The sequence below is a fragment of the Theobroma cacao genome, chromosome 6, assembly GCF_053813885.1.
Source record: "Theobroma cacao isolate CCN51 chromosome 6, ASM5381388v1, whole genome shotgun sequence".
NCBI lineage: Eukaryota > Viridiplantae > Streptophyta > Magnoliopsida > Malvales > Malvaceae > Theobroma > Theobroma cacao.
This window is the reverse complement of record NC_142644.1, coordinates 10,498,965-10,526,823: the sequence shown is the minus strand read 5'-3', so window position 1 is coordinate 10,526,823 and position 27,859 is coordinate 10,498,965. Positions and strand designations below refer to the sequence as shown.

The 27,859-nt window shown below is 30.8% G+C and overlaps 1 protein-coding gene and 1 long non-coding RNA gene across 2 annotated transcripts; one reads left to right on the top strand and one right to left on the bottom strand.

Annotated features, from left to right (window-relative positions):
* The first annotated feature begins 18,974 nt into the window (after positions 1 to 18,974).
* On the top strand, positions 18,975 to 21,286 carry LOC18595674 (exocyst complex component EXO70A1-like). The gene has a single exon (XM_018122581.2). It carries the CDS (start codon positions 19,179 to 19,181, stop codon positions 21,153 to 21,155), a length of 1,977 nt encoding a protein of 658 aa, XP_017978070.2. The 5' UTR covers positions 18,975 to 19,178; the 3' UTR covers positions 21,156 to 21,286.
* A 1,783-nt stretch (positions 21,287 to 23,069) lies between these two features.
* On the bottom strand, positions 23,070 to 25,370 carry LOC18595673 (uncharacterized). Its single transcript, XR_001928307.2, has 3 exons — positions 25,072 to 25,370; positions 24,237 to 24,525; positions 23,070 to 23,673 (listed from the first exon to the last, which is right to left on the bottom strand). It is a non-coding gene; the product is annotated as an uncharacterized LOC18595673 (long non-coding RNA).
* Between the last annotated feature and the right edge of the window lie 2,489 nt (positions 25,371 to 27,859).

Here is a 27,859-nt window from a genome sequence, read left to right as displayed (position 1 = left end):
CAATATTTTGGTAGGAATTGGCCCGCAAATATTATTTTAGCTTTAATCTCTAGGTTAGGTTACTTGTTCAAAAATCGTTTCTTCTACATTCGAGTATTTGATTCATTAATTGATATATGATTTCTTTACTTAAAAAGTAGGATTCAAATCCCCCTTCCCCTAATTAAAAAAAATAATTTCTTCTACATTTTTTTAACATGTTGAGAGTTATGATTGCAGATTATTTAACAGGAGATAACTCTATTATATATATAATTTAAAAAAATTGCTACCTATCCATGGAGGATAGGATGATAACTCTATTATATTTATAGCATTAAATTTTACTCCTTTGATTTCAAATTTAAATTCAAAATCTTCAAATTAAATAATATATACAAAAAGCTCCTGAATTATTTTAAAAAATTAAATAAATCTTAATTCTTTTATTGTGTTTAATTATGTTGTTATACTTTTATTTTAAATCAAATAAGTTTTTATTATTGATAGTTAACTAAATGTTGTTAATTAAAATATTCTTTGTCATTTTATGTCACGACTCGGTACTCCCTTCGAGCTTGTGACAACCGCCGCGGTATCCCGGTAGACACTCATTACCCGAAATATCAACCCAAAACCCCGCAAGGCTTTACTATCAGTTTCTCTATTCCCTTGTGAGCAACCATTGTCAAATATCGTGTTCTAAAAGATTTTAAACTGTTTCCAACTAAAAATAAATAAAATATTAATTTTTGTCTCACAGGGGTATTTTGATCATTTTTTTCTCAAAATTTTCGAAACTGGCTAAAACGTAATATACAAGTACAAAACACATAATTCATATTCAAAATGAGTTTAAAAGTCTAAATTCTTCATTTAAAATGAAATTATGGTTATTTGAATATAATAAAAAAATAAAAGAAATATTAAGTAAAATATTCTATTTTCTTATAAAACAATATTTATAGAGTTATACGTGAATAATTTTTATAGCGTAAAAGCTAAACAAATTTATACATATTGAAATATAGTAAGCCAAAATATTTAATTTGATTTACAATAACAAGAGGGCCCCAGAATAAACAAAAGTAAAGAAGACTGTGAACCTACGGTTTGGAAAATGCAGATCCAACGGTAGTCCTCGATGAGATCAGCTATCTACAGCCTATACTGAACCTGAAATAGGTGGAAATGAGGGTGGTGAGATTATAAAATCTCAATGAGTAAACAGACATCATCATAAATATCTAAAGTTAAGTACATTGAGACAATAAAATAAATCATCGTAAACTGGGTCACAACATAAAAATACATTTCATTTAAAATATGTAAAACTAGGCTTGTGCCATAAATCCATTCTCGGGGACACCTTGGCCTAGGCATCCTACCGAGACCGTCAAGGCTATTAAAATTCACATTTCACATAAATCATGTTTTTGTTTTGAAAACATAGCCATTCCTTGGCGTTGGCTGAGTTCCCTCTCACGTGGTGGTTTGGCGTGAAGTGAACCCTAAGCTTTACCTCAGAAGATACCCTATGCTCATCTCCGTTCGAGGTAAGAATTTAATGGGGTTTACCGTGCCCCTCTAAAAGGCTGATCCACAGAAACCCTCTACTGCAGTGATTAATTAATATATATAATCCACCATACAATAAAACTCAATAACATGATATGGCAATTTTGTAATTCACAGTCTTTCAAGGCAACCAAACAATTCACATTTCAAAACAATTGCCAACTAGCCAATCATGCCCGATTTATCATAAGCCAATCAATTTAAACAATCAAATTGTCACAATTAACAGTTTTCGTGTACTCTATTTTTCAAAATCACTATTCATTTCAAAACAATTTATAATTTAATTTCATTGAAACACATTTATCATAAAACATGAAAATTTACCTTTTTAAATTTCTTTTTCCATAGAATTCATGAAATCATCTAAAAACCACCCTAGATAATTAAAATGACAGTAAGTTTACTCACAATGTCTAGAATGCAAACTTTCGACGCACTCTGTCTACTAGTCCTCGGATGCAATTTCCTTCCCTTTATCAGAGGACTCACCACCTTGACACAATAAAAAATCGAGAAATTCACTACATTGGTACTAAATTGAAATTAAACTAATTTAGACTATTAATGCATAATATGGAATGCAAAAATGGACTGGTAACTATCTAAACTTTGGTATTGGTCTAATTCGTCTTATCACCCAATTAAATTACTAATGCGTCCAATTTAATCTCAAATTAATTTTTTTCAGTTTCTATACCTCAATTGCACCCAAATTGACTTAATGTCCCTCAGTGTGGTGCAAATTATCAGTCTCGACAGCAAATTACAAAAATACCCCTAATGGGTAAAAATTCATATTTTTGCTCCGAAAATTCTCATTATTTTTCTAGGCTCATAATTCATCATTTCTTAACCAATTCTCCTAGAATAAAAATCAAACTCATCCTCACTCATACATGGTAAATTCGACCATTAATGGTTGTGGGAGAAAATAAATTCTTTTCTTATTGTTTTGTTTCTAAATATGTTAAACTAACTAAAAACACTAACATAACTTAAAATCAAATTAATCTAACAATTTTCTCTCTCCTAACCCATTTTGATCAGCCAACAATTCATCATAAAAACATGTAATTTAAGCATGGAAAATAAGGAGAAATGCTTAAGAAAAATAGATTTCAAGCTTAAGTTGAAAAATCCTACATTTTTCACTTGTTTTCCTTGATTTTCCACACTTTTTCTCTTGAAATTCCTCACCTAGGGTTTGTTCTTCCTCTCTTTCTCTCTCTTCCTTGCTTGGCCGAATATTTGGAGAGTAATGGGCTGATTTATGCTGATTTTTTAGTTAAATAATAAAATATCCTAAGCTTGACACATGGTATTTTCTTATTGGTCTATTTTTAAAATTTTAAAAATTTAAACATTTTATCTCCACCACATGATTAGTCAAGGGTCAAAGATGAAGATAAAGGAAGACCATGTACTGGAAAAAATGTCATGATGGTGGAAAATTATAATTTTGCCCCTAGAGTGGTAAAATTACCATTTTACCCTTTTACTCCAAATTATACCGAAATAAAAAATTTTCACTTCTAAACCTCAAATCATACTCCAATAAGTCAAATTATACTCCAATAAGTCAAATGGGGTGAAAAAAATCTTTTCTAAAATTATCATTTTGTCCTTAAGTGGCAAATGACCATTTTGCCCCTAGATAGTGAATATTCTGATTCGACTCCAAATTGATCCTCAAACTCCGAATTACCATTTTGAGTCATCCTTGGACTGTGACGATCTTAATCTCACCTTAAAATTCCTATTTGATCTAGTTCGAGGATTAAATCAACTTTGTTATACTTATAGGTATAATACCGACTTTTGTAAATTTTTTGGGACTCTCATAGCATACAATCATGCTATCATCACATGTACGTCATGAATAGTATTTTATAAGATCGGGCTTTACATTTTATGTCACATGATACTAATGTGAGATGTTAAATGTCATAATCGATGATAATATGGTATGCAAATATGATATGATAACATGACTACATGATATTTTTTTATCTTCTACATCAACCTAATATAAATATAAAATGATAAGAGACATTCTGTGTCACGACCCGGAACTCCCATCGAGCCCGTGACAACCGTCGCGACGTCTCGATAGGCACTCATTACCCCGAATGCCGATCGAAACCCCTCAAGGCTTAGCATCAACTTCTGCATCTCCCCAGTGAGCGACAGTTATTAAATCTCACATTTCAAAAAAAATCATAAGTCATTTTCAAATCAAAAAAATAAAATATTATTTTCTGGCTTACAAGGGCATTTTCGTCATTTTTCTTCGAAAATATCGAAACTCGCCAAAAACATGGTGTAAAAGCTAAATATATTCATATATATTTTAAATTAAATAACTGAAGAATAAAATTACTTTTACAGTGACATGTGGGCCCCCAATTGACTAAGAAAATGTAGGGTTATGAACCCTTACTTTCTAAGATGCAACTCCGAGATTAATTCTCGTCTTAATCAACTATCAACAAATTGTCCTGAGCCTGAAAAATGGATAGGAAGAAGGGGTGATATTATAAAATCCCAGTGAGTAGACAGACATCATCAAATAATCTAAAACCGAGTAATAGGAGACAATTAAAATAATTCATCCCAACCCATATAAATAATTGGATTTCATCCAATTACTCAACATGGCTTATGCACTTTTCAAAAACTTGGCCCTTGCCAAAAATCCATTCTCGGGGATACCCCGTGAAGGCATCTTACCGAGATCGCCAAGGCTGTTTATTGTCACACACACAAACACATTTCACCTCTGACAATGCAGCCATTCCTCGGCGTTGGCTGAGTCCCAGTTTCATGTGGTGGCCAGCGTGAAGTGTACTCAAATCCTACCTCGGGAGTTATCCTACGCGCCTCTCCAATCAAGGTAAGCTCAATAATTGAGAATCGTGCCCTTCTAATTAGGCTGGCCCACGGAACCCCCGTCACTGCAGTGCCCACTTTAGAATCCACCAACCAATAAAATCACAATAGTATGACATGGCTCACTTAACACATTCAAGGCAAATCAAAGCAGTTCACATATTCTTTAAATCATAAAAATAACCAGTCATACCCACATTTATCATAAGCCATTTAATATAAAATCGTGGATAAACAACACAATCATAGTATAGGTCTCCAATTACTCTATTTTTGAAATCATTATTAAATTTGTAAAAATTTTATAAAATTATTTTATAAAATCTCATTTTCCCATAAAACACAATAATTTTCCAATTAAACCATTTTTCCATAAAATCACACAATTAAATAAATCTATTCTAGATAATTAAGACGATAGTAAGTTTACTCACTGTTCTAGGAGTCGATATACTCCTATTTTCAGTCCGCGGGTACAGTCCTTTACCCGTATCTAATGGCTCACCACCTAGCCATAATCCATGGTACATATTTCAATTAAATTGTGTCTAACAGTCATAAGCTATTTCAAGCTCGATATATATGCATGATATGAAATGAAAAATGCACAGGTAGCCATCTAGACCCGGTATTGACCTAAGTCAATTTTTCATCCAATAAATTGGCCAATGCGTCCAATTTCACTCCAACTTTCTCCATTTCTTTTCCAATCCCTCAATTCACCAAGCACAACTAATTAACACACAATTAGGCAAATTTATCTTCACTTTTCTTCTTGGAACTTTTGGCCATTGAAGGTTCATGGGGAAAATGGATTTTTTTCTTGTTGTTTTGTTTCTAAACATGTTTAACTAACTCTAAACACCAACATAACTCAAAATCAAACAATTCCAACATCTTTCTCTCTCCATACCCATTTTGACTAGCCATAATTTCATCATGAAAACATGTAATTTAACCATGGAAATTAAGAAAAAATGCATGGGTAAGGTAAATCGCTAGCAAAATCAAAGAAATTTTACCTTTACTTGATCAAATCCTTGAATTCCAACACTTTCTCTTTGATTTTTCTCACCTAGGGTTTGTTCTTCCTTGGTTTCTCTTCTCTTCTGGTTTGGCTGATCACTATAGGAGAAATGGGCTGATTTTTTACCTTTTTATAAAGAAATAATAAAATAATAAAAACATGACACATGGCATTTCCTTATTGGCTCAAATTTTAAATATTTGACTTTTAATTCTTTAATTCTCCACCACACATTTCTCATGTTTATCCATTTCTATGATGAATAAAATCCCTTGGTCTTGACAAGTGTCGGGAGGTGAAAATTTACCGATTTGCCCTCGGGGTGGCAAAATTACCATTTCACCCTTATACTCCAAATTATACCGGAATTAAAATTTTTCACTTCTAAAATTCAAATCATACTCCAATACTTAAATCATACTCCAATAAGTCAAATGGACCAAAAAAAATCTTTTCTAAAAATTCTCATTTTGTCCTCAAGTGGCAAATGACCATTTTACCCATAGATAGTGAAAATTCCAGTTTGACTCCAAATTGATCCTCGAACTCCGAATTACCATTTTGAGTCATCCATGAACTGTGAAACTCTTAATTTCACCTTAAAATTCCTATTTGAACTAGTTCGAGGCTTAATCGACTCAATGGTACCATTAGGGGCAATATCGTCTTTTAACGATTCCTCGAACTTTCTAAATCTGCAAACATTCTATTGAGTATGTAAATGACGTCGTAATTATTTTATAGAATAGGGTTTGACATTCTGACTAATAATAGTTAGACAACAGTTACTCATAAAAAAGGTTATTTAACTAAATATAAAAATACACGAACTTAATTGAACTAATAAAAAATAAAGATTTATTTAAATTTTTTTAATAGTTCAAGAACATTAAAAGGTGTTTTTGTTTTTTTTTTAATTTATGTGGACACGTTAGCATTGTGGCATATCAACATGACCATACCACATCAACATAACCATGCCATATCAACACACAGTCAACGCCACGTAAGCATATTTAATGATTAAATTTAACAGTGTTAAAGTTAGAGACTATAATTAGCAAATTCACAAAATATAAGAGTTCAATTTACACAAATTATTGTATAAAGACAAATTCATTATTTTTGTAAAGTATAGAGACTAATTGCATAATTTATTTATTTTATTATTATATATATAAATTTTATGACCTTATATGATTACCCTTTAACCATGCTTTATGTAAAATTCTAAATTTGACACTACTTCTTCGTGCATACCAAAATTACAAACAACTCATAAAAGATTCACACAATTATTACCTTTTGGGTTTTAGAGTGAGGGTCTAAAATTCTATACAAAATTAATACACTAATATCTATCAGTGGTTGAATTTTTATATTATAAAAATTATTGTTTGTTGTACTGCTAAAATGACACATCATTTTTATAGATAATCTATCTCTTATATAAGAAAATAATATTGATTTCATGATAAGCAAATTCTAAATAACATATGCATTTTCATCACTTTTTCAGCAAATCATATGAAATTGAGGATTTTCTTGATTTGTAGTAAAATAAATTAGAAATTCCAATTATTTCCCTACTTGCAATAAAATTAATATTGGAAAATCATGTGAAAAACATAATATATTTATTAAAAGGAAAACAAAATTAAATTGTGCAACAAACATAAAGTGAATGTTTTTAGATAAAATTCACAATTAAAAATCATTTAATATTACTTTAAATTGAAAATCATGACGTATCAATTGATAAATCTTATATATGTCACGACCCGGTACTCCCCTCGAGCCCGTGACAACAGCCGCGGTGTCCCGGTAGACACTTATTACCCGAAATGTCAACCCGAAATCCCGCAAGGCGTTACTATCAGTTTCTCTGTTCCCTTGTGAGCAACCATTGTCAAATATCGTGTTCTAAAAGATTTTAAGCTGTTTCCAACTTTAAACAAATAAAATATTAATTTTTCGTCTCACAGGGGTAATTTGGTTATTTTTTTCAAAAATTTCGAAACTGGCTAAAACGTAATATACAAGTACAAAACACACAATTCATATTCAAAATGAGTTTAAAAGTCTAAAATCTTCATTTAAAACGAAATTATGTTTATTTGAATATAATAAGAAAATAAAAGAAATATTAAGTAAAATATTCTATTTTCTTATAAAACAATATTTATAGAGTTATACGTGAATAATTTTTATAACGTAAAAGCTAAATAAATTTATACATACTTAAATACAGTAACCCAAAATATTTAATTTAATTTACAATAACAAAAGTGCCCCCGAATAAACAAAAGTAAAGAGGACTGTGAACCTACGGTTTGGAAAATGCAGATCCCACTGTAGTCCTCTATGAGATCAGCTATCTACAGTCTATACTGAACCTGAAATGGGTGGAAAGGAGGGTGGTGAGATTATAAAATCCCAATGAGTAAACAGACATCATCATAAACATCTAGAGTTGAGTACATGGAGACAATAAAGTAAATCATCATAAACTGGGTTATACAATTAGAACACATCTCGTTCAAAATACGTAAAAAGGCTTATGAATCTCATAAAAATCTAGGCTTGTACCATAAATCCATTCTCGGGGACACCTTGGCCGAGGCATCCTACCGAGACCTCCAAGGCTATTAAAATTCATATTTTACATAAATCATATTTTTGTTTTGAAAACATAGCCGTTCCTTGGCGTTGGCTGAGTTCCCCCTCACGTGGTGGTTTAGCATGAAGTGAACCCTAAACTTTACCTCAAGAGATACCCTACACGCCTCTCCGTTCGAGGTAAGAATATAATGGGGTTTACCGTGCCCCTCTAAAAGGCTGGTCCACAGAAACTCCCTACTGCAGTGATTAATTAATATATAATCCACCATATAATAAAACTCAATAACATGATATGGCAATTTTGTAATTCGCAGTTTTTCAAGGTAACTAAACAATTCGCATTTCAATACAATTGCCAACTAGCCAATCATGCTCGATTTATCATAAGCCAGTTAATTTAAACAATCAAATTGCCACAATTAACAATCTCCGTGTACTCTATTCTTCAAAATCATTATTAATTCCAAAACAATTTATAAATTAACTTCATTAAAACTCATTTATTCAAAAAACATGAAAATTTACCTTTTTAAATTCCTTTTTCCATAGAATTCATGAAAGCATCTAAAAACCACCCTAGATAATTAAAATGACAGTAAGTTTACTCACAATGTCTAGAATGCAGACTTTCGAAGCACTCTGTCTACTGGTCCTCGGATGCAATTTCCTTGCCTTTATCGGAGGACTCACCACTTTAACACAGTACAAAATCAAGAGTTTCACCAAGTTGGTAATAAATCAAAATTAAACTAATTTAGACTACCAATGCATGATATGGAATGCAAAAATGCACTGGTAACTATCTAAACCCGGTATTGGCCTAATTCGTCTTATCACCCGATTAAATTCCTAATAGGTCCGTTTAAACTCCAATTTAATTTTTTTAGTTTCTATACCTCAATTGCACCCAAATTAACTTAATGTCCCTCAGTGTGGTGCAAATTATCAGTCCCAACAGCAAATTACGAAAATACCCCTAATGGGTAAAAATTCGTATTTTTGCTCAGAAAATTCCCATTATTTTTCTAGGCTCATAATTCATTATTCCTTAACCAATTCTCCTAGAATAAAATCAAACTCATCCTCACTCACTACATGGTAAATTCAGCCATTAATGGTTGGGGGAGAAAATAAATTCTTTTCTTGTTGTTTTGTTTCTAAATATGCTAAACTAACTAAAAACACTAACATAAATTAAAATCAAATAAATCCAACAACTTTCTCTCTCCTAACCCATTTTTTCAGAATTGAATTCATCATGAAAACATGTAATTTAATCATGGAAAATAAAGAGAAATGCTTGGGAATAAGAAAACTCAAGCTTAATAGAAAAAATCTCACCTTTTTCACTTAATTTCCTTAAAAATTCACACTTTTTCTTTGATTTTCTCTCTCTAGGGTTTTGTTTTTATTTTCTCTCTCTTCTTGCTGGTTTGGGCGTCCATGGGGTGGAAGATGGGCTGATTTTGTGCCTTTTAAAAAAGAAAATAATAAATTAATAAAGGCATGACACATGGCATCATGTCATTGGCCCCGTGTTTAAAATTTTAAAAATTTAAACATTTTTTCTCCACCACATGTTTAGTCAAGGGTCAAAGATGAAGACAAAGGAAGACCATGTGCTGGAAAAAATATCCTGGTGGTGGAAAATTACAATTTTGCCCATGAGATGGCAAAATTACCATTTTACCCCTATACTCCAAATTATACCGAAATTAAAATTTTTCACTTCTAAACCTCAAATCATACTTCAATAAGTCAAATTATACTCCAATAAGTCAAATGGGGCCAAAATTTTTTTTTCTAAAATTCCCATTTTGTCCCCAAGTGGCAAATGACCATTTTACCCCTAGTTAGTGAAAATTCTGATTTGACTCCAAATTGATCCTCAAACTCCAAATTACCATTTTAAGTCATCCATGAACTGTGAAACTCTTAATCTCACCTTAAAATTCCTATTTGATCTAGTTCGAGGATTAAATAAATTTTGTTGTACCTCTAGGTACAATACCGACTTTTGTAAATTTTTCGGGACTCTCCTAGCATGCAATCATGCTATCATCACATATATGTCATGAATAGTATTTTATAAGGTCGGGCTTTACATATATATATATATATATATATATCATAAACCCTTCATCAAATTGATATTTTATAATTAAAAATAACTATTTTATCCAAAATTTCATAAAATTTAATTTAATTCTTTTTTATGGAAAAATTTACTAAAAGTTTTATTATAAGTCATTAATATCATGAGGCTTGACACTCTCCCATCCTTCTCTCTTTTTTTTTTGTTTGATACTTATGTCACGTGATTAGCGGATGGTCAAGATGTCTATCACATAAAATCTTAATATATGTGCACCAAGTTTGACTTGGAAGTAGAAGTTTCCTCTTTCTTCTAAAAAACTTTTATATTTTATAAATATTTATATATAATGCATACACATTATATTATTTTTAATATTAAATTAAATAATTAACTCTTTATTTTTATGTTTTCTCTCTCTTTCACTTCCTTCAAATTAAAAATAAAAATCACTCCTAATCCAAAAAAAAGGAAAATATTTTCTTCATCCACTCAGAATTGCAATCTTTTTTCTGAGCAATTCTCAGGGTGCATTCTTTTACACTAGCTTGGTGTAATCAATATTTTACTCTCGAAATACTTTTCATTAAAATCGAATCTTAGTTAACAAGAAAAAGATTTTTTTTAAAAAAAATAAAACAATTTCTTTAAAGAAAACAAACAACTTCTATTATATCATAATTATAATTTTGTTTTAACAATTTATATTTGAATATTTGATCATTGTTAATTTCTTTTTTGAGAGGATCAAGATTTGAATTTTTAAATTCTTTTTCATCGCTTATATTTTTCCAAATATGTCATTCTTAACTGTATCTTATTTTTTTGGAAAAAGATTTAGGTATTATAATATATACATGTTGATGCATTACTCTAACTCGACAAAGATCCCTTAGCCATCCGCTAGTAAATTAACAAATAATACATAATGGTTTCGGAATACTTAGTTTAATTATATATATATATATATGAGTCAATTTAATATTTATATCACATAGACTAAAAATAGTTATCTAGTCAGTTAACAATTGAATTTGTTTTCAATACATATTTAACCGTTGAAACTTTATTGTCGAATAAAATGGTTATATATTTTTAATTAACTTGATATTTGACATGTATAATCTATGTGAATAAATAATGAAATTCAACCTTGAATAAAATGGTTAAACATCGGACTGTTGATTTCTTAGAATATTATTCTTACAACAAATTATAAAAAGGTTTAAAATATTTGTTAATTTTACATTCGACCTTTCTCATTTGTATACTTTTTGTATAATAATTTATTCCAATTCTCTGTTTTTAAGATAAAAAAGAAAAGGAAAAAAAAAAGAAAATTTGTCATTATTTTCAATAAGCTTATTGGTAAGCCTTCAGTTTTGTTGGCTAAAGGGTATATTCATAGTTTAAGAGTGATCGAGCATTGACCTTAGCAAGTGTGGTTCATCAGTCATTCTCTTGGAAGAGCTGAATGAAGACTACCTAATAAAATAAATTAATATTACAAACTTCAATAAATAAACAAGTACCACTTGTCATTAATTGTACATCTAATACAATTGGTGTTTATTTTTATGCAATTAAATCCCAGTAGTTATAGGAATCTATATACAAACAATTTGATAACTAATACAATATTTAATTGTTACAAGAATCTAAGGTGAGCTCCAATGGATTTTAAACGTAGGGCACCCACGGGATGGGACCCCTTAGAAATTACAATAATTTGGTAGGAATTGGCCTGCAAATATTATTTTAGTTTTAATCTCTAGATTAGGTTATTTGTTCAAAATTAAATCATTTCTTCTGCATTCGACTATTTGGTCCATTAGTAAGTATATGATCTTTTTACTTAAAAAGTAAGATTCGAATATCCTTTTTCTAATTAAAAAAAAATTGTTTCTTTCGCTTCTTTTTTAACATATTGAGAGTTATAATAACATGATTACGTGATATTTTTTTGTCTTGTACGTCAACTTTATATGAATATAAAATGATAAGAGACATTCTAACTAATGGCAGTCAGTCAACAGTTACTCATAAAAAACTTATTTAAATAAAAATAAAAATACACGAATTTAATTAAACTAATAAAAAAAGATTTATTTAAATTTTTTAATAGTTCAAAAGCATTAAAAGTTGTAATGAAAAATAAAAATTTATTTAATAATTCAAGAACATTAAAGGCATTACGCCAAATATTATATTCTAACCATCAGAAATTTTTTTTCCGGAACATCTTCTCACGTTTTGTTTGTTTAACGTAAAAGCAATTGTAAAAGAGAATACCGTGAAAGAAAATCTAAACGAAAAAAATGTTTATTTCAGTGTAAAAATGTGATTGTCTTACAAAAATAAAAAATTAAGAAATATTGAGAAGCTGTAATGCTGAACGTCCACGTTTCTAAATTCTATTACTTGAAAGGAGAAGACATTTAAACCCTTTTATAGTAAGATAGTAGGTATCATTGGTAGTAAGAATTTAGTAGTGTGGGTTGGGGGAAGTGGGCGGTCCACGTGGGGCGATTTGGACGCTTGCACTTCCTTTGTTGACCCATGACTGATGAGCCTTAGCCCTTACTCACTTCGCATGATTTAAGGCGATAATCATTGCTTTATTATAGCCAACACCTCACTTACCTTAACGTATCTTTCTCCCAGAAGCCTGACAAAGATATCACAAGCCTAAATTCTTTCTTTCCTTTTTCTTTAGTCAAAACAAAAGAAAATCAAAGACAAACTGGTTCTTCTTCTTTGCTTTAAGAATAAAACCTCCTTTCTAAATTTCCAACTGTTTTTTATGTTTCTATTTACGAGAATCTAAGTCAGCAACATCTTTAACATACAATAAAATCTTGATAAATTAATAATTTCAATTAAATAATATTTTTTATTAATCCCGACTTAAAACCAAATAGTAAATTGATAATTTATTAAATTTATAAAATAATATATTTTTAAAAAACACATAGATCTCACTTGATATATAAATTAATAATTTCTTTATACATTAAAATTATATGTACACTTGACTCAATTAGGAGCTTTTTTTTAAATATAATTTAATTGTTACTTTTTTTTCTTAAAATTAATATCTCTTTAAACCTCATTTCTAACTTTTCTTAATGTATTAAGAAACTCTGCTGTAATATTCTCTTATTGTAAGAGAATGGTATTTGATATTATTACTTGGCTCATTTGCAAGTTAAACTTTTTGACACCCACTGTTGTAATTAGTTTTGAGTGTAATGTGGATTTTCTATGTTGTATTCACACATTGCGTTACACATTTTATCTATCCTTGTTGATTTTATTACACTTTTAAAATGAAAAGTTATTGTGTTTAGTTTTACCGTTTGTGATACTGTACTTTTGTAAATGTTTTTACTTAATTTAATGTTCATGAGTATATTATTTAAGTGTACATCAAATGTGATTTTAGTTTGTTGTAAAAATAGATAAATTCATGACTTCTATTTAATAAGACTAATTACATTCAGAAACTTGTTTTAGTTAAATAAATATATAGAATAATGATAATTCGTAATTGATAATTAAATAATATTTGTATAATCATAATACACCATACATGTATTAAGTTCAATGTTTTGAAAAAAATAAATAAAGAAAATACTGATAATTTAATTTTTTATTAATTAAAGTATAAATTAATAAATCATTAATTTATTGATAAAATAATATTATGATTAATTAATAAATTTCCATAATCCAAAGTGTATTAATTTATAGAGATTTCACTGTATATTCACATATATATATATATATATATATATATTAAAATGAGAAAAGTATAAGAAAATAATGAATAATGATTTAATGTGTTGATGCAACATAATAACATATCCACTCAACATTTTCATCATTCACCACAACGTTACGTAACATAAAAATAAAGATGACAAGTGATGTTTTGATTAATGATAACTAGTTATCTGTTAATCATAAGAGATTATTTGATCATAAATAAAAGTACAATGACTTGATTGGCCGTAATAGAAAAATAAAAATTTATTTAAAAATTTTTGAATACTTTAAAGTTTTTTTTAAAAAATATTATACCTTTATTTTTTTTAAATTTTTAAAGGTTTTGGAATCGTTTTGTACTCTTTTCTAAATGCATTTTGTTTTTGAGATTATGTATCTTTCTTTCAACACCTAATCATTATTCAATTTTTAAATACCTAATACTTTTTATAGACTAAATTTGGTGTTTCTAAAATTTATTATTTACTTTTTGGATATGGTAAATGTTGGTTTATGAACAATAAAAGCTCCTTTTAATTGGTGTTTTTATTATTTGTTCGCTTCCGAAAATCCAAAAGATCATACAAAAGCAAATAAAATTTTTGGAAGATTATAAATAAAAATATGTAATTTTTTTCACACCACAATTTACATTATATTACTTTTATGTAAATCTACGTTACACTTAGTGTTATATTTTAATTATTTTTTCATTTTAAATTAATTGTGATATTACTTCATATATATATTACGTGTACTTTTATATTAACTTTTAGAGGAAAAAAAAGACAAAAAACCAAAAACAATCAAAGGGAATTGAAGTTGAGGAAAGACAAATTTGACTTTACCTAATTAGTTACATTGATTTTCCTAGTCCAGGTTGCTTTTGTTTGTTGTTTCCTATTCAAATTGCTGCAAATAGGAATATTCCAAGTATAATTCTATTCTTTATGTTAATTTTCTTTTCAATTTTTCTACATGTTGTTGCTTTTTTGGTGAGAAAACATGCCCACCCTAGTGTTACCTTTGCAATATGCTCACAAAGACCATGAGGATAAGGGAAAATCAAGTGTAAATATGCAGTATTTTTATCGGCAAGATATTCTAAAAAAATTTTGAATTATCTTAAAAAAATTTAAATAATTTTTTATTTTTCGATTGCGTTTAATTAAACCCAAGTAGTTTATTTTAGACTAAATATACTCTTATGATTAATGGTTTACTAATTGTTATTACATAAAATGCCACTTGCCCTTTTATATCCATGTGACGTTGATATGAAAAGTAAAATTGTCACATGATCATGTCATTATGCAATATTAACATACCATTTCATCATCTATTATGAAATGTAAAAATATTATATGCAAGTCACGTGATATAGAATAATAAATCATATTTTGACTAACAATAGTTAATCAACTATTAAACACAAGAATTTATTTGATTCAAAATAAAAATATAAGAATTTGATTAAAAATAATAAAAAAATAAAAAAATTATTTAAAGTTTTCTAAATAATTCAAATTTTTTTTAAAAAATATGATACCATAAAGTCACGTGTTTATCATTTACCAAAAAAAAAGAAAAAGTCTTAGATGATAAAATACAAAAGATTAACTATTTATCGTGAAGCCAATCAGTGCACCGATTGGATAGCCACCCATATTGCAATTTAAATTTATGATTACATAATTTTGATGTTTCTTCTTATAGTATTGTTACATGTTTATTTGCATACCGTGTAGGCATAATCCGAGTTAGAATGGTGCAAGCTATTTTAAATTTTCTCCATAATATATAAAAAAGAAAAACTACTTTCATAATATAATGAAAAGATGAATAGGATCTAAAGGAGCAATTGCCCCATTACAGTCGTCGTGGGTCCTCCGCTGATTTGACGATCAGGATTTTTTTTTTTCTTCTCTGTAAAAGTCAAATGCATACAAACTAACCCATAAATGCTCTTACTAGTACAATAAATTAATATATATATATATGTTTAATATATATTTTTTTCCTATATAATACACATAATAGCCATTCAAAAAAAATATATAATACACAAGATATAATACAATAATGAATTTTTTATTTGATTAAATCTATAATATATATAAAAGTAACAATGTTAATAAACCTTTTAATTGACGAAAATGAATATTATCATCTATTATTTTTATAAAGTCATTAAAAATCAATTTTTATTATATTTTTTTATTTTAATTAATTAGTCTATAGAATTTTAATTTATATTAAATTACTTTTTTTTGTGAAATTCTGATTTAGAATAAAAACCACTTAAGTAAACCTTAATTTGTGTGTGGTTTAGCAAAAACAAAAACAAAAACAAAAACATATAACCGTTTCGGATCATACACAAGGCTTTATTTTAGGCAAGACTTGTACAACAATATACTTCTTTGACTTGACTTCCAAGCAAGGAATTTTTTTTAAAAAAATTATTTTTGGTGATGATAATGTAAATATTGACATTTGGTAAAAAATTTAGTGAATATTTTAATTATTTTTTATATGTAAATAACAATAAACTAATTAATTTGGATGGGATATAGTTAAGCTTGAGCTTTAAAATCTTAGCCGAAGTCTGTCTTGAATTAATTATTGGGCCTAAACTTTTTGTCCAAATCCGGCGGTGTTTGAAGTCTATATCCACTTCAAAGGACAGGCAAGTCTGCGGACCATCGACTCTTTAATTATTTGAGAAAATTTAAATTTTTATTTTTTTATTGAATTCAGTTAAACTCTTATTGTATTTTTATTTTAAGTTAAATAAATTTTTATAATTAATGACTGATTAATTATTAGTTAAAATACTACCTGTTATTTTATATCACGTGATCAAGGACGGAGTTAGCCTAATTTTATTGAGGAGGTCAAATATAGTTGAATAAAAGTTAAAAATTTTAAAAAACTAATATATTAAATTCAATAAACAATAAAAATATTGATAATAGAAATATGAAACTAAATATAAAACTATAATTGGAAAATATGAATAGTTAAAAATAATATATAAAATTATTGATTTTTTCTTATATAATCAGAATTATTTAAATACTATATATTCAAGATAATTTCATTTTAACTAAACATAAAACGTAAAACATATAAAAAATATAATCAAGTTAATTTCTTTTTACATAATCAGGATTAATAAAAAAATGATACGTTGATGAAATTTTAAGTAACAATATAACACTACAACTTATATTTGAGAACTATATAATAATTTATTAATTTTTAAAGATTAAAGTCATAAAAGATAAAATTTATGTAACATAAAAAAGAAGAATTTGGCAAGTAAAAAATAGATACCCATATTATATAACAAAAAAAAAATATGGTTAATGGTTCGTAGAAATTTACAACAGAATATTTATAGAAACTTATAATATATGAACAAATAGAATAGAACTAAAAAAATAAACAAATATAAATAAAAATATAAATATAAATTAAAAAATGCAAAGTTGAGTGAGATAAGAGAAATCATTTTATTATTTTTTATTTATATTAATTACTAAATAAAACATTATTTTGAGGGAGTTAATAATAGAATAACAAAACTATTTAAAAATTTTTATATGATATGAAAAAATTTTTAAAAGTTTTGGGGGAGCCTTAGCCCCCCATTACTAGACTTGGTAATTTTGGACACGACACGAGAAGGCACTGGTTAAATATGTTTTGAGTTTACTCTTAACATGTTTCGTGTCTAATCGTATTTGACACGTTAAAACACGAAAATTTTCGTGTCTTAATGTGTCAGACACGACAAACATGTTTAAAACACGTTTACTTAATCGTGTTATCGTGTTTAAACGTGTATACATGACACGTTAATTAACCTATTAAACATTAATAGTTAAAGACTATTTTAACTTTATATAAATAATTTTTAATAATTATTTGATGTGTATTTTAACCTTATATATGATACTGAATTTTATGTATGTTATTTATATTAAATTTTATTATATTTAATGTTATTATTATTGTTATTTTGTTATAATTATTTTTATAATTATAGATTTTAAATTTAAATAATAAAATTATATTTAATTATAAATATTTTTATTTAATCGTGTTAAACGTGTTATTAATCGTGTCGTGTCGTATATTGACACGTTTAATAAACGTGTAAAACATGTTAATCGTGTCGTGTCGTGTTACACGTGTATTAAACGTATACGTGTACGTGTTTTAAATTTAAGACACGAATATTAAACGTGTCGTGTTCGTATTTAGCCTTAACGTATTTCGTCTCTAAACGTGTCTGACACGTTTAAGACACGAAAACACGAATTATCAGGTCTACCCATCACATAGGGAGGCTCCGCCCTTACATGTGATGTTGACGAAATATACTAACATGTCACAATAGATGATAATGTGGTATGATGACATAACTATTAGATATTTTTACATTCCATATCAATATTACGTCAACATTATGTGAACATAATATGGTAAGTGGTATATTGACTAATCACAACTAATAAGAGGTTAGTAATAAAAGCTAATTTGATCGAAAATTAAAACATAAAGATTTGATTGAACGAAATAGAAAAATGAGGACTTATTTGAGTATTTTTAAATAGTTTAAAAACTTTTTCAAGTATTATGTTAAAAGAAAAAAAATCTCGTCTGACTTAAACTTTTATCAAATGGTGGTTTAAAAAATGGGATTGAAGTATAGTTCTTTGAAGAAGGATAGATACATTTATTGTTAAATTAAATGCTTAAATAACAGTACTTGGACCTAATGAACGCGAATTGAGGTTTCACACCGTGGAGGTTTATTTACCCACGTAAGGTGCTTGTGAACAACTCCTCGTGGTGGATGGGGACGGTTGAGTGAAGGCTTTTGAAATTGAAATGTGAAGACAGCAGCTTCCTTACAAAAATCAGAATACTCTTTTAAACTTCCAAGTTGGGTTTCTTTCTTTCTTTATGTACCAAGAAATGTTGAGGTATGGTAGTTGAAGTTTCCCATTCAGATATTTGTTTTGCAAGTGAGGTTTGGTTTAGCTCTCATTAGTTGGGTGAGAAAAAAAGTAAATGAGTGATACAGAAGAAACCATGGGAATCAATTAATTCACGACTTTTCAGCATTGTGTTTTGAACCTATAAAAAGTGGAAATAGTGTTGTGTTGGCCCTCGGGAATCCTGAGATTAGGACTTGTTTGGACCATGGCTGAGGTGGAGAGCTTTGACAATCTTTTGGCTAGTAGGAAGTTATTGGAAACTAGCTTGGAGAATTCAAGAGCTCTTGCCTTGGCCTTGGACAAAACTGGACCAAGATTAGTGGAGATAGACAGAAAGTTGGCATTTTTGGAAGCTGCTATTCGGCCTAGCTCTTCCAAGAATTGCACATTTGCTGCTATTAGAGATCATGTCAGCCTTGCTCTTGGCCCTGCTGTAGCAGTTCTGAAGATCTTCAATTCCATTCGCGAGCTTGAGAAGTCGCTGTTCTCAGGCCCATTTTCTGATCTATCCTCTTACCTTTCAACCATTAGACAGCTTGAAGGAGCACTAAAATTTCTCACAGGCAGCTGCAACCTGGCAATCCAATGGTTAGAAGGAGTTATGGAATTCCTGGAAGATAATTCTGTTGCCAATGGTAAGTACATCGTGAACCTTAGACGATCATTAACAATTTTACAAGAGTTGCAAGCAACCGGGGAACATGCTTGTCTCTCTGGTGCATTTGACAAGCTGGAAATTTCATTCAAGCAGATTTTGGCAGATAATAGTGTTCCACTTGCTTTAGCCTGTCTAACAGCAGAGCAAGCCTGTGATGCAGCAACACCTTTTCCGGTGCCTATACTTCAGAAGTTACAGGCGATTGTTGAGAGACTGAATGCCAGTAACAGGCTTGAGAAGTGCATGTCCATATTTGTTGAAGTTCGGAGTCTGAATACTAGAAAAAGTCTGCAAGCTCTTGATTTGGCGTACCTTGAGAAGGCAATCACAGATTTTGATGACGTCCAGGATATGGAAAGGTGCATAGAAGAGTGGAGCAAGCATATGGAGTTCATTGTGAAGCATGTGCTGGAGCATGAGCACAGGCTCTGCAAGGAAGTCTTTGGAAGTACTGCATCAGGCGTTTGGATGGACTGCTATGCGAAGATTGCAGCCCAGTCTGGAATTCTTTCTTTCCTCCAGTTTGGAATGAGCATTGCTGAGAGTAAGAACTGTCCTATCAAACTCTTGAATTTGTTACGCATTTTCTCAGTTCTAGAAAATTTGAGAATGGATTTCAACAAGCTTTTTGGAGGGGAAGCTTGTGTTGAAATCAAAACCATGACAAGCGATCTGGTCACGAAAGTTGTTAATGGCGCCAGCGAGATTTTCTGGGAACTTCCAGTACAGGTGGAGCTGGAAAGACAAAGTTATCCCCCTAAAGATGGAGGCATTCCAAGGCTGGTAAGCTTCGTGACTGGCTACTGTAATCAGTTGCTCGACGACAAATACAGACCAGTCTTGACCCAAGTACTGAAAATCTGTCACGGTTGGAAACATGAAAAATATGAAGAGGGACTTGTTACCAACCAGATTTACAGCATAGTAAGAGAAATCGCGGTTAACTTGGATGCTTGGTCAAAAGCCTATGACCAAAGGCCATTGTCCTACATATTCATGTTGAATAATCATTCTCATTTCCACAGCCTGAAAGGCACAGAGCTAGGGAATCTGATGGGAGATTCTTGGCTAAGTGCTCATGGACAGTACAAGGAATACTATTCAGCTCTCTACTTGAGAGAGAGCTGGGGGAAACTTCTTACTTGTCTAAGCCAGGATAATCCAGTTTCATCTGATTTGCCCAAGAGGCTGAAGGCATTCAATGAAGCCGTTGATGATATGTACAACAAGCAGTCCAATTGGGTCATCTTCGACGAAAGCTTGAGACAGAAGATGCACCAGCTTGTAGTGCAGGCTTTGGTGCCTGCTTATAGAAGTTACTTGCAGAAACATAGCCTTCTAGTCGAGCACAGTGATACTACTTCTAGAACTGTAAAATATACGGCGAAAAGCTTGGAAAACATGCTTAACACCCTCTTTCAGCCACGGCAGATAAAATACCGGAGCACCATAGACTCACATTTCACCGGTAAACAGAGAAATACAGAAACCAACCAATTTCGCTTGACACTTACAGCTGTGTAACAGCAGGGCTCCGTATGTTTTCATCAAATATAAGATTAAATTCACCCTTTCTTCCTCCCTGTTTACCTTGTTGAATTCATGTTGTTGGAATGCCATATGGATGACTGCTATCCATCCTAACATTTGAAAAAGGGTAGGCCATTTACAGTTGACAATGGTGGTTGATGAGGCAGTTCAAAAATTTAAATATTTACTGACATCTGATATCCGCCACCTTTTTTCCAGAAAGTCTTGTTACTGTTTGTTCGGCAAGAGAGTTTAAGGAATTTCATCGAACTCATGTCTTATGCTCTGAAATTAGATTCTAAAGCAAGAAATCGATGTTGCTTGGCGGTTCCTTTTGCCTTAAAAGGTGAGGTTTCTTGCTTGGATTGATTGCGGTTTTGTTCTGTTTTACTTGATATATGGTGGAAGTTAGGTGAGAACTTAGATGAGCTGACGGAACGAAGTAAACCAAACAAGTAACGACATTTAACAGCCTGAGGCCTCTGACCTTTCCTTTTTTTCTTTTATTTTGAAATGCCTCCGACCTTGTATATTCTTCATTTGACAGTCGCTGTCCCGAGGCACTAATGAGAAGTAGCTACCAAACTTCACAGCCAACAATGTCTTAGCACCTCTCAAACTTTCAAAATTTGTTAGAAATGTTAGAATTGCAATGTTGTGTCACAGTTATAATGTGAAGTTGTAAATCCCACATCGACTGTACATTAAAATACAAATTAAGTTTTTAAGTGTTCACACAATGTAAGATGGACCAAAACGTAAGCCTTTTGAATCCTAGTGATGACAATGGACCTTAATATCTTAAAGGATAACCGTGAATTTCACATCTACTATATATTAGAATATTAACTTTTTATGCAATAAAATCAAAACTGAGAAATTCAATGAATCAAAACGAACAGGAATTTCTTTTTGCACACATTATTGTGGTGCGGACAAAATAGCAACCTTTGCACTACAAGTTTTCTTAAACCATTAGGTGATAATTTTCAGTTTACATGCCATTTAGATTTCATTCTCTTCATTAGCTGCCAAACTCATCAGATTTTCCAAATTTGGAGGGATAGTTGGACATTCAAACGACAGAACTGTCCCAAACCAATTGGTTAACAGCATTTTACCGAAGGTGCTTCATTGTTTGCAGACCGGGACCAACCATAACTACTGAATCAGTCTCCACCAATTCAGAAACCTACTCAGATTTAGGCTAAGGGTTTAATTGATGGCATTATGCATAGCTCTATGACATCACTGTGAATTGTCTAATACCATAATAGACCATACATCCTGGTCCAACTTTCTACCATAATCAAGATCGAGAAAAGTAAGTTTTCCAATCATCAAATCATTGACTCAAACCCATGTCAAAGTCCGCGCCGTGGATTAAGGGGGATACATCATACCCATAAATCCCATCCTGCCTGTCCTAACACCAAACTTGAGACTTCCAAGATGATATTCCAAGTTCTAACCACTAGGGTAAAAGGCAGCTGTTGGTTAAAAAGGTACAGTTCGAGACTTTTTGAGGTTTTGAATATGAACAAATTTACACGAGCTATCAAAAAACAAACAAACTTACATGATTTGCTTTGAGCAGCATCTGAGCAGAGTGCATCATTTCGAAGAAAAATGAGACTGAACAATAAACTACAAAACAAGTATCATCTTCCGCATGAGAGTAAAGTGAAGATGCATTAAAAAATCTAGCATTTCCTGTAGCTATTAACAACAATTTAACTAGAAACAGAACCTAAAAAGAAATGTCACTTGAATATACAGAAAGCCTCTTAGCGTATAAAACTAGTATCCTTTTTGTAAGTGGAATCCGAAGGAAAGATCCTATTCCTATCTCATACGCTATTAGCAGCAGAACAAGAAAAAAAATGCTTTATAAGTGGCAACAAAAAATGGACCAGAAACACTAGCAAAAGAATTATATTGCATCCCAAAATTTTACAAGGTTTTTCAAAGAACTCAAAAGAGCTTTCAGTTAGAACTTAGAAGACTATTGAAAATATGAGAGAGCACAGACTTCCAACTTAACATCAGAGGTCTAAGATAAATGGTTATAATGGAAAAAGAGGGAATTAGAAGTTAAAAGTGGGGAGGGAAAAGAACTAGAGTCCATAGAGAGAGCATCCTAGTTACAGCCCAACCTATGCTCTCGAAGGCTACCCTCCAAATTTAAATTTGCAATGGTGATCTCTTGCCGTATTATTCAAGTATACCCAATACCTTCAATTCATGGACACCTGTAACTAGTTTCACTCAGTCAGGTTAATCATATCACACGCTTCATAGCATAATTCAAAATGCTTCCTTGAGATGGAACCTCCTTGCTATATCCCTAGCACTGTCATACTCATTGCGCTCAACCAACATTTTCTTCAACCGACGAGCTAGTCCACCAGTCTCACTTTCAGTCACACCATATGCAAGCCTTCTCTCCAATGTTTTTCCTAACAACAACACACAATCCACCAGCGGCTGCAACTTGTGACTGCACAGGTTTCTTTAAAACAAATAATCATGAGACAGAAGCAGGGGGGAAGATTCAGACTCAGAGTGAAAAGACGTCATTTTTAATTAAGTCAAAAATTATCAAACCAGTACACTTGCAGTATATGTCCCTTAAAAAGTGAAAGCAAAGGAAAACTGCTGCATTTTATGTTACGAATTGTACATGTATAACTTCTGAGAGTGTGTGTGTGCATGTGTATATTTCAAGAGGTGTACATAGTTTTGAAAAGATGAGTAAAAAAATGTTTGCAGCACAAGACAAGGAGAAAGAAGAAAACACAGATGAAATAAACAATAATCCACAGTTGGGAGGGGGAAGGGGTTTGCAGGGCCGGGATGTGAGACATTTAATCAAATTTTGTAGATTATACGGCAGTGCCAAGTGTAATTGGACCATGCTTGCTCAAATTTACTTAGTTCAATAGGCAAACAGATGCACCATAGTGATTACAGCAGGTGAAGATAAAGTGATTAAGGAGACTTAATGCAACCTGATTAACTAGATTATCCATTATTAACAACTAGGGTGTCCTCTCAAACAGACATTATTAATACCTGGAATCTTGTGTGGCATTTGTGCCTGCCCACACCCTGATAGAGAAGCTACAATGCGTTCTGTTCTTTTGACAGCATATTGAACATCTGAAGTAATATTACGAACATGAGGCAAAATTTTACCATACAAAAGGTCATCAAGAGCAAGCTTCTCTAAAACTGGCAATGCCAGGATTTCCTTCCAGAAGCAAATATTTCTCATCAAACGAACAGACATCCCAAACTGATATGCAGCAACTAGTGCAGCATTTGGCTCAGCCTTCATCACAAGTGGGCTCCATGTTGGGACCTTTGAAGTAAATATTAAAGAAAAATAACATTAACTCTCTAAATTAACACAACATTTATTCCCATATAAAAGCAGGCATGTACACAGACACAGATATGACAGGCGCATACAGGCACTGACGCATTTTGCAGATGTGCGCACACACAAATGACAGAGAGTTAAAACATCCAAATACCATAATATAGGCAACAGCTTCGCTTAGACCAGTGCGGATGGTAACTAATAATTCTGCTAAAGCCTCACTAGAAGCAGGAACATAATCTATAATCAAACTGATTTAGAACCCATATATGCTAACTAAAACCAATGCGCGCTCTGGCTTTGATTCAATTGAGTCTTACGATGCAGCAATCCCCTTCATAAAATCTTTGCAAGGAAGCAAAGTAAAAACCACTCCAAAAAAACCAACAAAATAAATCAATTCCAGATTTAATTTAGCAAAGATTATTTATTCTTCAGATCACTTATTGCAGAAGAAAGAAACATGAATGCATAAAGAATACAAACAAAACTAAAATTAAATGAGAATTATTGATTTAAAATTACCTGATTCAATGGATTATTAGAGAGAAAGACAAATATGTTTTCTTTTTTTGAGAGAGAGAGGTGGGTGATACGGATAGGATAGATTTCGAGGTATTTATACAGTTTTTAGAGTGAAGGAGACCTTGCACTCCGAGAAGAAGAACGGTGGCAGAAGGAAGGGGAAGAGAAGAAAAGAAGAAAAAAGTAAAGGGAAAGAAAGAAGAAGCCGCTGCCTGAAAGGCCTAGGCCGGCGAAGGCGACGTCGTCGGGAACCCAGTAAGGGCGAGAGGGTTTAGACGAACGGGTTGACTGGTGGGGTCAGTGGGAGAAAAAGAAGGGTTAGGTTAAGACTTTATAAGAAAACCAAAACCACGTCGTTTTATAGATAAAAAAGAAGGGAAACGCAGACGCGGGTCGGATTCACTCAAATCCAACCCGGTTCAGCTTTAGGCTTAACCGATTTATTTTATTTTTGTAATTTCTTTTTTAAGTATGAATTAAATTTATGAAATTACTTTTAATAAGAATATAAAACGAAACAATTTTTTTGTTAATAATAAAAATGAAAAAATTAGTTGAATAAAGTTAATAATGATTTACCAAAATTATTGGGAATCCTAAAATTATTTTCACAAAGTGAATTAATTTTAAATAATTAAAGGCATAAGACAAAAATGTAGTATTTAAAATTGAAGATATTTACAAAATTTCATCATTAAACTTAAGAAAATTTTAATAAACATAAGTAATTTTCATTTTATTTTGACTTTTAAAAAATATTCATTTTATTTTAACAATTTTATTACATAAATTAAGCAGCTTATGAATAATTACTTTCAATAAATTACATTTTCTCAATTTTAATTTTATTTTACTATTAGAATCATCGAAATTAACAAAATATGATTATACTAATATTAACATATATTAAGATATAAAAAATTAAATATTTTCAAAAATTAAATATTATTTAAATAAAAAATTTTGCTTGATAAGACATGAGAAAATATTTTTAAATGTTGATATTTTAAAATAATTATATTTACTATTATTTATAATATTTTTAAATTTCGATTATTTTTTTACTATTATTATTTTTATTTATAATATTATGTAATTTAAAATTACTTTTTATACAAAAAAAGATACCTACGCAAAGTGGGGCACCACTCCAGTTGTATGTAAAGCTTTTATTTTTTTTTAACAATGCAAGCATGACAATTAAAAATCAAACTTCTTGCAACTCACAACATATAACCAAACTTCTTACAACTCACAACAAATAAAGATAATAAATACTAAATAAAAAAATGGAAGTGAAAGATAAAACAAACTTGGAGCTATAAAGGTCAATTTTTATACGAATAGGTCAAATTGCACCATATTTTTGGAGTAAGATGTTAAAATTTCAATCTGTGTCGCCAATTTCCTTTTTTGATTATTTTTTCTTTATTTGATTCTCTCTCATGTCGAATATTCAATCTTTGCTTGCAAAAAATAGCCCATTAACCTTAAACACAAAATAACAAATTTTAATCATTACAACAAACTTTTTTTACTAACTAATCAAATCTTAAATTCTTAATTCAAAACCAAATACGATTCTCCCTCTTTCAATTCGATTGTTAATTTATTCTTTTGGGGAATTTTTTTTAGCCATTAAAAATAACGTATTTTTGTAAATAAGCTTTCAGATAATTTTAACCGTTTTTAGCCATAAGAATAGATTTTGAGACAAAAATGCCCTTAATGAGCCATCTTCGTTGATGCGCACTCTCAAATAGGCAAAAAATGAAAAAATAAATATGTAAAGAATTTGCGAACATCTAATTTTGTGCAAAACATCCATTTTTTTTTACGAAGGTTGTGCAAAACAAAATAATGTTGTATGAGATGGTTTTTCAAAGATTTTGGACATGGTATTCAGATAATAGGAGAAGAGTAATATCAAACCGAAAGAGGAATCGATCGTGATGAATTGAAAGCTTGGAAATCAAAAATCCCTGATACAGTGGTGAATTGAAGGGAGAAAGATGTGAATCCAAAGCAGGAAATGGTCGTGCTATAGTAGGCCATATGTGAGACGGGTGTGGCAAGGTAGGATTTATTGTTTGTGAAACGGCATGTTGGGAATGTGTGACACGACATGGTGGGAATGTGTGACACGACTGTGACATGGCAAGGTTTAAAGTTTGTGACACGACATGTTTGGAATGTGTGACATGGCTGTGACACGCCAGAGTTCAGAGTTGGTGACATGCCATGGAGGGAATCTGTGACATGCCAACGTTCAGAGTTCGTGACACGCCATGGGGGGAATCTGTGACACGCCAGCTTTCAGAGTTGGTGACACGCCATGGAGGGAATCTGTGACATGCCAGTGTTCAGAGTTCATGACACGCCATGGAGGGAATCTGTGACACGCCATGGAGGGAATCTGTGACACGCCATGGAGGCAATCTATGACACGTCAGTGTTTAGAGTTTGTTAGACTCCATGGAGATCCGTGACACGGCAAGGTTTAGAGTGTGTGAGACGGCATGGTAATTGATGGGTGACACGACATGGTTTGAAAAAGGAAAAAGAAGCGGGCAAATAATGAGGTAACCAATTGGACTTCAACTGAATGAATTCAATAAATGAATATTTATAGGGGAAATTGTGAGGCCATTTCATTTTAATTAAATATTTTTCAAAAATCGCAAACGTTTGTGTTCTTCCTCATTCCCAAATATATCAGAGTGCTCAACTTTCTTCTTTGCAAGCTTGACGATACCATAACAACAATGTTGATTATCAGTGAAGAGGT